This window comes from Ptychodera flava, chromosome 17 (assembly GCF_041260155.1).
Source record: "Ptychodera flava strain L36383 chromosome 17, AS_Pfla_20210202, whole genome shotgun sequence".
Taxonomy (NCBI): Eukaryota; Metazoa; Hemichordata; class Enteropneusta; family Ptychoderidae; genus Ptychodera; species Ptychodera flava.
The window spans coordinates 37,993,417-38,005,498 of NC_091944.1; the positions used below are offsets into that span (position 1 = coordinate 37,993,417).

A 12,082-nucleotide genomic window follows, 5' to 3' on the forward strand; every position below is an offset into this window, starting at 1 on the left:
AATCAAGGTGCCGATATGCTTGGGAAGTGGTCTATTAACCTCAATGGTTGGTGTAAAATGTACCTTCACCAAGGTATTTGGTCTTGAAGACTGGCTGTTAATATCAATTTAGAAATAACGACATAAAACAGTGGAAGAGTCACCACATTTAACACTAATATATTGTTCAAGACTCCACACAGCATAATTGTGTTGGTTTAATAGCAGACTATCTCTTTAAAGGGCCAGTATCTGTAACTTTGGATATTTTTTCACTATAAGTTTTGTTTGCAATTCAGCAAGTTCTTGTTCTACTCACAATAGCATGTTGAAATATCTGCTGTTTAGCTTGTCAACCTGCATGTGAAATACACTATTTTCACTTGAATTCTAGTCCAACCAGAATATATTTGTCGACAATGACAATTCATTTTACAAATGCACAGGCTGAGTTGACAAGCTGAATAATGCGAATCAAAATATGCTGCAGGGATGGAACAAGAAATGTTAGTAGGTGTTAGAAACAACATAAATAGTCCAAAATCATCAAAAGTTACAGCTGCTGGCCCTGTGATGTAGTAATACCATAATGTCTTATCTTGTTCTTTGCTTCTCCTGTTTGAATTTTGATATGAATTATAGAGCAAGTACAGCATCTAACAGCATAGGAGCATCAGGATTAATGGGTACTGCTGAAAGATCCTTTCTGACACCCAAAAAATCCAGAGAACACAACATCAATGTACCAACACTTGATATGTTTGATGCTGAAGTGGACATATACAAGGTTAGTAACATGTTAATGATATCAAGAATATTAAAGTGTAACAGTAAATCAGTGATTGCCTGATGTTTCGGCTTTTATATCATAATGTTCTTCTGGGTTTTTCAATTTTGGTAATTCCTCCTTATGGTAACATTTTTAGCTCTAACATTGCTTACACAGAGCCAATTCTGTACTCTCTGTGTCCACTGATGATCTATCTGTCTCTCTATCCTTCTGTCTATTGGCACCATTTCTCAAAAGCCTTCAGTCATTTCCAACTTTAACTTAGCCCAGACTACGGATTTCAGAACTTTATGATCCTGTGAATTTAATTTGGTAAAATATTCACCATAAAAATAATTACAGCACACAATATGTTGCAAATTTATTGGTGACTAATTGAAGATTTTCATACAAAATGAAACGTCTACTATTAGTCCAATAACATTAACATGTTCATCAAATTCTTTGTGAAATATCACTTGGACCAATGGTATGGTATAATGTAAGTAGCATTATGAGACAACACTTTGAAGAGACACGGCTGATTCAAGGGCAAGACTACATTGTAAGTACAGCTTAACTGTGACTCATCATACATCAAAATGTATTCCTTTTTTAACCACAGACAGCAAGAGATGAAATTGCAAATTTACAAGATTGTCAAGATGTTGGTTGGTTACGTGTCGACTTGATGCCAATCAAACAAGTATTGACAACATATGCCAGCAGATGGATGTGGACATTTACCAAATACCTGTCAGATCAGGTAAGGTGCCTTCTAACTTCACTCTACCATTGCATCATAGACAGTAGAAGGGGGGGGGGGAATGATTGCATCTACATTTGTATAAGTACAATGAAATTCAAGTCCAGATCAGAATTCATCCGTCAACAAGCTGAGTTGACAAGCTGAATACTTGTATCTCAACATCTTTTGGGGAGTAGAACAAGAAGCTATGGTTGACCTGAAAACAAAAATATGTGAAAAAAATTATCAAAAGTTATAGCAGCTGGTCCTTTTTGGCATTATGTTAGTAGTGAGGAGAGTTTCTTGCTATACAACTATATCTGCAACTGTATTCTTGACCTTACAGTGGAATTATTTGTGAGAACATTTGTAAAATCATACTGCACACGGAATAGCCAGTATATTGTTGTTTCTCACTACTGTATCCACAGAAGATTAGGTTTCTTTGCATGAAATTCTACTCAAGTCAACTATCCTCAAAGAAATGAGATTGCACAGGAAAATCTATTTGTAGGTAATTTTGTATTTGTAGGTTTAGATTGTCTGCAGTGTTGTCTGCAGTGTTTTATCAATGCTTGATAATAATCTAAACAAAGTTAAGTTATTTTCAGCTGTGGCAGTTATAAAAGTGATTGTATGATACTCTTGAGAGTGAGTACTTTGTAACATATATTATTTCATGCAGGTGACTGATCTGTTGCTTGACTTGGATAGCTTCTTGAAACACATAGAACCAGAAATTGAGAGTATTACTGGTGAAGAAAGAGACACCGCTTCATTCATGAAGATGATGAGACTATTTAATGAGGTATGTCAATATTTCCTCTTTCATACCATGTTGGAAGGTATATTGTATACATGTTTATTGATAGCTGATGCAGTGTATGGACACTTAACTGAGTTTATGAGAAGTGTTTCCTTATATCACATAAAATGACTCAATCATTTACCTCATTTTATGATTGACACTTTAAGGTCAATATTTTTTATCATAAATTTGGCAGGTCTCAGCAAAACAACAGGAAATGGATGGCAAATTCACTGCCATGAACAGAACAGTCTTGCTGATCAAAAAATACAAGCAAGAACTTCCTGAAAGTACACAACAGTTGTTTGATGCTGCACCAGGGCGTTGGAATAACCTAAAAACCAAAGTGTCATTGGCAAAACAAAGATTAGGTCCCAGAATTCAGGAAGAGGCTGATAGAATTACAAAGGTAAGTTTTCACTGCAGATTGTTTAAACAGCATCTAGAAAACCCATATAAATGACATATGATATCATAAAATTGGATTTCCACTGAACTTGTCAGTGTGTTGATTACACTCTTTCTTCATTTGTTGCTCATAGTCAAAGTTTCTTTTGGTATTGTATTGTTTCGTTAATGAATATTGACATTCACTTGCAGAATCTACTTAGGTTTATAACAGAGATGATGGTGGATTAATGTTACTCACATTTATCAATGGCATCAATTGGATTGCAAGCAATTAAAGGGACAGGTTTTAATCAGCTTTCTCTCTTCAGTTTGTAATATGACACAACTTTCAAAGAAGATCAAAAGGACTAACATCCTGAAACACTCACTTGTCAATAAGTAGTGATTCAAGAACTAGGGATTGAAGATTGCCTGGCTCTTTTAAATTATCAACAAAATTTTTCTCAATTATTATCTTGAAGGATCTGGCAGCCTTTGGTGAAAGAGTTGACACCTTCAATCAAAGGCTATGTGCTTCTGAGATTTATACAAGAGAATGCAGCATTGAACAAGCATATGAACTCATCACTGATTACACCAACAGGTTAGATGAACTTGACAGTGAGGCCCAGGTAAGTGATAGAAACCCAATCATTTTACACATGGTAGCTATATTATGATTGGTATACCTTAATTTCCATTACATAAAGTATACGTTCAGCCAAACGACTGAAAGCCATATTTACTACAGATGATCAATCAGCATAGAGAATCTTCACTCCCATAGAGGAGTCATTCATGATGACAGGTGTGTGTACAATTGCTATACTTCATCAAGTCAGCTGTCTGTATGGTTGATGTTAATGGTCAGCTTTTGAATGTATCTGTAGTATAGGAAAATTAATAATGCATAAGACAATATTGAAATAAGTTGTTGTGATAGAAGTTTGTTATGCTACCTGATATCAGTGACTTTATCTCATTGCTAACTATCTTCACTTTTTACCTTTTGTAAGGGTTTTATAGATTTGGTAATCGCTTCGGTAGGAGCTTTCCCAGTATTTTGCATGTTTCCTCAAGTTTTTTAGAGAATTACAATATCCCATTTTTCTTTTCTTCCCATTTCTTTCCCTTTAAAGGCATGCATTGGTGTTTAATGTATGCAATTTTTGATGAAATGATGTGAGAAATTTGCTTTTCATGTCTTCTTTCAAGTTTTATTTTTCATGTCTGGTGTCCAAAGATAGGTAAATGTCCAAAGATGACCATCAACTTGTACCATCGCACACAAACACTGTTGGGCCAGCTTCTGTGATTATTTTCATATGGTACCTTGGGATGATCTTGTTAATATTTTTTCAAAGTTTCAAGGTTACATTTTTTAAGGATATTTTTTTTCATATATGGTCAAATGTTTGTTTTAAAACTGCATGTCTGATTGCTGTCAATGTTTGCATTGTTTATTCTTAGGGATGACCTGATTTAGTCCTTAGGGATGACCTAATTTAAAGCTCTTCAAATTCTTACACATCATTTCTTTAGAATATTTGTTATTTGTACATAGGTGATCAGATAGTTAACTGTGTGTAGAATCATAGGGCTTATACCATTCAGGCTATGTCTCAGTAGAACACGTCGTGGGTATTAATGGATTGGGCACAGTATATGTACCACCAACCTGTTCTGCTGATGCCTTTCTCAATTTTGTTCAAAATTTGCATAAGGATTATACTCTGCAGTGGTGTTAAGATATAGATTGATTTGTTTTTCAATGTCATTACTGTATGGCTGCTGTGTGGTCATTTTCTTGCAATTTGTTCTCATATCTTGAGCCGTACTCAGATAAACCTAAATATTATTGCGCCTGTGGTCAAAGTCTAGGGTTCTCATGGTTTTGGTCATGTCCTTTGCCCATCTTTCTCAGAGATGTCTCCACCAATTTCTTCCGAAGTTGATACAAAGACATGACCATGTATCATACATTGCACGTCAGTTGTTTTGTAATAAAATTCAGAATCATACATACACCCATCAATTCACTTTGTGATAAACAATTTTTTTGGTTTCATGATCAAAACTTTCAATCATTGACAGAGATTATAATTTAAAAATAAGGTCCCGCTTTCCCCTCCATTCCAGTTGCGTGTTTACATTAATGCCATGTGTTGGTCAGTTCTGTGTAATAGTTTGTTCACATTTATACAATGATGATTTCATCTAACCATAATGTACTTTGAATCTGCAGGATCTGATTGAACTACAAGAACTCTTGGAGACAGCAGTTGTTAACTTTACCATCATACCAGAGTAAGCAGTCAATATACTATGTTTAGATATATCTTGCTGCTTTAGTCTTAATCATCTCTGTTAGGCTTGTGGGTAAAATAATGAAAAAATTTGCACATGCACAGCTGATCAATCTGCCCTTTAATATGCAGAGCTATGACTGATTTGAAATGCTTTAAGAATGTGCCTAAATGATTCTCATTTAAAACCATATTGCAAGCAATTTACGTGGAAGTTATTCGGTTGCCAAGAGAACTTACACATTCATAGCTGGAAGAGTACAACCAAAACATGGATAATTTCAGAAATAATAATTATCTTTCATTTATTATCATTCTAGGTGTAGACATGAACTAAAGAATCTGAAACAAGTCTGGGAAACTGTCAGGTAAGTTATAGTACACTACACTTTATATTCTCAGTGCTTTGTGCATTGTCCCAGAGTACTCTGATGTGCTTTGTGTATTGTCCCAGAGTACTGTGCTGTGCTTTGTGTATTGTCCCAGAGTACTGTGCTGTGCTTTGTGTATTGTCCCAGAGTACTGTGATGTGCTTTGTGTATTGTCCCAGAGTACTGTGATGTGCTTTGTGTATTGTCCCAGAGTACTCTGATGTGCTTTGTGTATTGTCCCAGAGTACTGTGATGTGCTTTGTGTATTGTCCCAGAGTACTGTGATGTGCTTTGTGTATTGTCCCAGAGTACTGTGATGTGCTTTGTGTATTGTCCCAGAGTACTCTGATGTGCTTTGTGTATTGTCCCAGAGTACTGTGATGTGCTTTGTGTATTGTCCCAGAGTACTGTGATGTGCTTTGTGTATTGTCCAGAGTACTGTGATGTGCTTTGTGTATTGTCCCAGAGTACTGTGATGTGCTTTGTGTATTGTCCCAGAGTACTGTGATGTGCTTTGTGTATTGTCCCAGAGTACTGTGATGTGCTTTGTGTATTGTCCCAGAGTACTGTGATGTGCTTTGTGTATTGTCCCAGAGTACTGTGATGTGCTTTGTGTATTGTCCCAGAGTACTGTGATGTGCTTTGTGTATTGTCCCAGAGTACTGTGATGTGCTTTGTGTATTGTCCCAGAGTACTGTGATGTGCTTTGTGTATTGTCCCAGAGTACTCTGATGTGCTTTGTGTATTGTCCCAGAGTACTGTGATGTGCTTTGTGTATTGTCCCAGAGTACTGTGATGTGCTTTGTGTATTGTCCCAGAGTACTGTGATGTGCTTTGTGTATTGTCCCAGAGTACTGTGATGTGCTTTGTGTATTGTCCCAGAGTACTGTGATGTGCTTTGTGTATTGTCCCAGAGTACTGTGATGTGCTTTGTGTATTGTCCCAGAGTACTCTGATGTGCTTTGTGTATTGTCCCAGAGTACTGTGATGTGCTTTGTGTATTGTCCCAGAGTACTCTGATTCTCAGTGCTTTGTGTATTGTCCCAGAGTACTCTGATGTGCTTTGTGTATTGTCCCAGAGTACTGTGATGTGCTTTGTGTATTGTCCCAGAGTACTGTGATGTTACAGGTAATTCTTAGTTTAGCTGTGTGGCATAGCCATGTTAGCAATGGCAAAGGGATGTCTGTGATGTTTATAGCAAAGGTGTGAAAGGCATATAATTATGGCGATTGTTGTTGGTAACCTGAAAAACTTGTGTGTTTATCTTCTGAGCGATGTTTTTAGAAAAGATTTAAGGGTGCGCTGCACCCAACAAAGTGTATTTTGTTTAAAATCACTGTTTTTGCAAATATTTATATTCTATTTTAATTTTTTTGTTTACCCGAGATTAAATATTGGTTGGGTTCACCTTTTAGCTGGTCAAGCAGTCATAAGTTGCATGATAAAGAAGTGGTAATTTATGCAAATATATGCAAATCACCTGATTTCCTGCCTTCTCTTTTCTCCCAATTTCAAGATTTCCAAAGAATTTAACTCCACTGTGGCTTGGTCAAATTTTCTAAAATTTTCATATTATGTTCTTTAAATGCTACATGACAAAACCACTATTTTGTTTAGCAATAAAGTACTTACATATTGAATAAGAGGCATTTTAATTTTGCTAATCGTGTTTTAATTCACTTTTTTTGAGTGTCAGTTTTTCAACCCATGCCATTCCAGAATGAAGATAGATTAAATGCAAAGTCTTTTTTTCCACTCTTATTTCAAGTGAAATATTACATTTCAGAAAATATTGTCAAGTTTTTTACTTAAATTGATTTTTTATCATTAATACCAAAATTGAGATTTTTTACCCCAAATATATACCCCCTTCATCCTTTGAGTAAACTATTGCTACCATACTGAAGTTTAGAGTCTCTGCTTTTTGAAAATGTATAGTATGGGGGGGTTTCCTTGTCATCTTTGATGAGTAATATTCCTTTGAAAAAAATTGTGTTGGCAATGTGCAGCTCCACCTTAATTACTATGCAACGTGAAATTCATGACAAATCGGGAGGATAATTGTTATTGAGGAGACAAACCAGTGCTTTATGAAGTCAAATGATATGGTGTAACTTGCTGAGGTATGCTGTGATACAAGGAGGTATTGTAAGATTGGATGAAACTTGCCCATTAGTTATGTATCTGTTGAATTTCCAATAATGAACTGACTTGTCACTAGATATATCAACATGTGCATTACATTTGCTGCTGCTGATAGAAATACAGATAATCTTAGATTGTCTTCTAGCAGTGGTCTTTATTTCTGCAACCATTGGTCCGATCCTTTAATGTGTGATTTTGATTGTTTGCTCAATCATCATGACATAAGTGGTAGCAAAATGCCAACTTCACAATTTCTCAAAGGTTAATTTTTAAAAGTGTTGTCAAAATTTCTGAACAAATTCCATTTATTCATATTCGCGGATGAAATCTGAGGGCATTATAAATAAGCCATACAAAGCTACGGCCGGAGTTTGTGTTCATCTGTTTGGGATCAAGTATTCTCAATTTACACCCACCAGCGTACATCACTTATCCATGGAATTAAAGTCTTTGAAGTGGTAGCAAAGTGCCATTAAGTGTTTATTTTTTAAGTCTCCAGAGTTTTTGATATTTTATAGAAAATCTGTATTCAATGATACCAAATGAATAAACTTATTTGGATAGGAAAAGACAGTCCTATAACTAACATTGATATCTGGATATCTGGAATCATTAGGGAGTTATGGTGTTGGGTATCTTGTAAATGATATATTGCTATCATTATTCTAGACTGGTAGAAGAGCAACAAAATGAATGGAAAAGAGAACGCTGGCAGAAAATGAACACCAAATATCTACGTGAAGCTACCAATGATCAACTTGACATGATCAATAGTCTGTCAGAAGAAGTACAATTATGGGATGTTTACCTGGGAATGCAAGACTCCATACTTATCATTCAGGTAATCATTAGTGTATATGGTTGTATTCTCAATAAACCTATCATTCACTTAATCCTTTGAGTGCCAACGTCAATTTATCTCCCCTTTATAAAATATACCACAGTCAATTTTTCTCAGATTTTTGTCAAAATTTTGATAAAAAACTGTAGCCATTAAAATTTGATGTCCATTTGGTCTAAAATTATCAAACAATTTCAGAAAAATTCATAAAAGATTGGTAAAATGTGGCAGTAAAATTTTAGTGGAAAAAATTACAGTACTCAAAGGGTTAAGGTAGAATGCACATTTGGACAGATTGACCACTTTGAATTTAAAGCAAGTAATGTTTTTTACTTAAAACATATGCTTTAAATTTGAAAAGATATGGTAGTAACTTGGAAAAAGTGCAGTTATGATGTATAAAGTGTTTCATTATATGTCGGCAACATGTATACATTGGATATTCTGATCACTTCAATCTAATACTGTGATTGTCCTGTATCTTACTCTATGAGAATTAGAGATTACTGTGAAATTCAGTAAAGTATGCATAGGGACATTAGGTGAGCTTATCACTTCATGGGGAGCAGGGGGCCATACATGGTGTTAACATCCAACTGTGTAATTTGCAATATTTTGATAATAATCTTATCATTATAATTTTGGCTTGACTGTGGCTTCACATGGACCAAGTATTGACCATTTTCATGCAATGTCACAACAATTTGTCAAGCACAATCAAGAACATGCGTCTGCCAACTTGTCCTGGCAATTATCTAATGGTCCCTTGAAAGGTAACAAAGTAAACATGCAGAACCACTCACAAAACATGCTGTTGATGGGTCACCTAGAATTGGTTAAAATTCTGATGCAAATTCTTTACAGTTTACTACATACGAATTCTGTGGCAGATGTACAGTAGTTGGTAAGATGTTATTTGATTTTGAAATAGTTGAAAATATACATATTTACAAAGATTCGTGTAATGTATGTACAACAGGCATGTTTACCATTGATTGATGATCTGAGTAATCCAGCCATGAGACCAAGACATTGGAAACAGTTGGTGAGAGTTATTGGTGTCATACTACAAATTGATAACGATAGTCTGAATAGAATGACTTTGGGACAGTTATTACAACTTGGACTACATAGTAAGTATTGCCACTGTCATTGCAATCACTTTGTTATCAAATTGAAGAAACACAAATTTGCACGAGGTTTACTGCAACATAGTGCAGTTTCTATTGCCCATGTTCTTTATCTTCCATTATGTTCAACAGAGTATTCCCATACATGCACTTACTGGACATTGTTTAGAAAGTGAGAAGTTTTACAGTTTATTGAATTAATGTACTATAAAGTGTATGTTCACTTCATCAATTGATAGAGGAATGCCCAAAACATTTCCATAATGAGGTACAGCATCTAGGAGAAACTTAATGGTATTCAGATATGCTTGAACAAATCTTCAATCGATCAATCTTTCAATCTATTAATCAGCAAAGTTTATATAGTGCCAGAATCCAAAAACAGTGCTTTGCTCTGTGACGCTCAATGGCTAAACCACCCTGACATGCTTTGGAGAACGTGTATTTTCTTTTGAAAATTTCCAAGTTTTGGGATTCTCTGATGTCGAGTGATGCCTTTCATAGTGTTGATACAGGGTATGTAAAGGCATGGCCGCCATAGGTGATGATTTTGTGGCTTGCAGATGTTAAAAGTTTCTTGGTGGATGAACGGAGTGTATGAGTTGGTATATAGGACTGGAGTAGATCTCTGATGTATGCAGATCCTTTGTTTCTTAACAAGGATAGGTTATTATTTACATATGCATGGTTACCTAGGTTATTATTTACATATGCATGGTTATCTAGGTTATTATTTACATATGCATGGTTATCTAGGTTATTATTTACATATGCATGGTTATCTAGGTTATTATTTACATATGCATGGTTATCTAGGTTATTATTTACATATGCATGGTTATCTAGATAATTGATATAAATTACTACAAGGTTCACAAGTATACTTTATTTTTTATTTTCCTGAAGTGTAAGAATATTTGTCTGCTCAAATATAATGTATGGTCATTGTTTAAAAGTTTGTTTCATGTTTTGAATGCAGAGATGATTTATTGCTTGATCCCTAAAAAGTTTCTAATATTTTGCTTTTCAGATCATGTAGATGAAGTGAGATCTATTGTACAACGTGCAGTCAAAGATGTAGCCATAGAAAGTGCTCTGAAAACATATGAGGAAATCTGGCTGAGCAAGATATTTGAACTCAGGCCTCATGTGAGAAGTGCAACTGTTACTGTTGAAGAGCAACCCGCTGAGGTAAAATGGCAAAACACTTGTTTAACTGTGATTGTCAAACATGAAAGGGATATTTTACCATGTATATTTGATTAATGAACAATCATTTTTATGATTGACTTGATTCGGGGTATGCAATTGATAAATTAAAATGAATGATCATCTTTCATTGATGTAATGTTTATTTTATAAGACAGATATTATGAAACCGAACACAAATGTAGATCATATCGAAACTATCAATGTGCCCTCTGACAATGAATTTCTTGAAACTTAAACATGAGGAAATGTTGAAATTTCTTTGCTTTAGCCCATAACTTTACATGTACAGCAACAAATTTGCATCAAGGGCAATGTGCCTCTGTGGCACATCATTATTGCTCAGAGGGTAAACTGGTAATGAATTCCTACTGATGTAGTCCATAGGAATTTATCAATAGGGGTCTGTCTGTCCAGTCTTCCTAGTGCGCATCTGTGCATCTCACAGTTTTTCTGACATGTATTGAACAAATTCTTTCAAACTTGGCACAAGTACAATACACTGTAACGTCTTTATGCTCATAAATTTGTGTCTCAGTATGATCCAATATATATGGCCACACCAGGTGACCATTTTGTTTCAATTTTTTAGTGTCCAAAGCCATTATGCAGGCATACAAGGACAATCTACTATGTACATATGCACATTTTAATTTTTTTTAATGTTGCAAATGCTTTTAAGCAATGAAATAATTTTAAATGAGTTGCAGATCCCACATTGTAATCAATTGCAATTGCCATTCACAATCATAAACAAGTCTGGAAGTTAAATAAAAATGAGTAAAAACTTAAAAGATATTTTCTTATGACATAGGATACAGCAACAAAGAGTGAAATGAGTGATGCAGACGTAGACAAGGACAAAAGCCGTGCTAATGTCAGTAGAAGAACCCAGAGTCGCATGTCCAGTGTCACTGGAGGACAAAGTAGAAACAGAAGGACAAGTGTCTCTTCTTTGCCTGCATCTTTGCTAAACCTTGGCGATGTAAGTTATGTGCATTGTTATTCAACTTATCTGTTCAAATGAGTGAAGACTTGCTTAGCATTCCAGTTCTTGCTACCTGATACTAGCAGTGTGATGTGTATTTTGATTTCTTACATGAACCACAGTTTATTGGTTAAAGTGCCAATAACCAATACTTAGCTGTAGAATACAGGATCCTATTGTGGGCAAATTTAATTCTTTGCAAGTTTTAAATCAAGTACAGAATCTGCAAGATGGGTAACTTCAATTATGTTTTCTCCCAATAGCCTGCTTTCTTCAAACATTTATACCTAACTAGCATTAGTAAAATAAACATAGGACAGGCTTAGCTAGATGATCAATTTCAATCAGAGGTCATTCATTTCCAGCTGCCCATTGGGGATAGTACAAATTTCCGTCC

General features: G+C 35.2%; 1 protein-coding gene across 1 annotated transcript in view; it reads left to right on the plus strand.

Annotated features, from left to right (window-relative positions):
* LOC139116263 (uncharacterized) overlaps positions 1–12,082 on the plus strand; it is a 138,247-nt gene that overhangs the window by 33,096 nt on the left and 93,069 nt on the right. Inside the window, 11 exon segments of the mRNA XM_070678856.1 lie at positions 622–766; positions 1,374–1,514; positions 2,182–2,304; positions 2,501–2,713; positions 3,177–3,326; positions 4,940–5,001; positions 5,321–5,368; positions 8,187–8,358; positions 9,338–9,491; positions 10,519–10,679; positions 11,512–11,682. Coding sequence (XP_070534957.1) covers positions 622–766; positions 1,374–1,514; positions 2,182–2,304; positions 2,501–2,713; positions 3,177–3,326; positions 4,940–5,001; positions 5,321–5,368; positions 8,187–8,358; positions 9,338–9,491; positions 10,519–10,679; positions 11,512–11,682 — 1,540 coding nt within the window.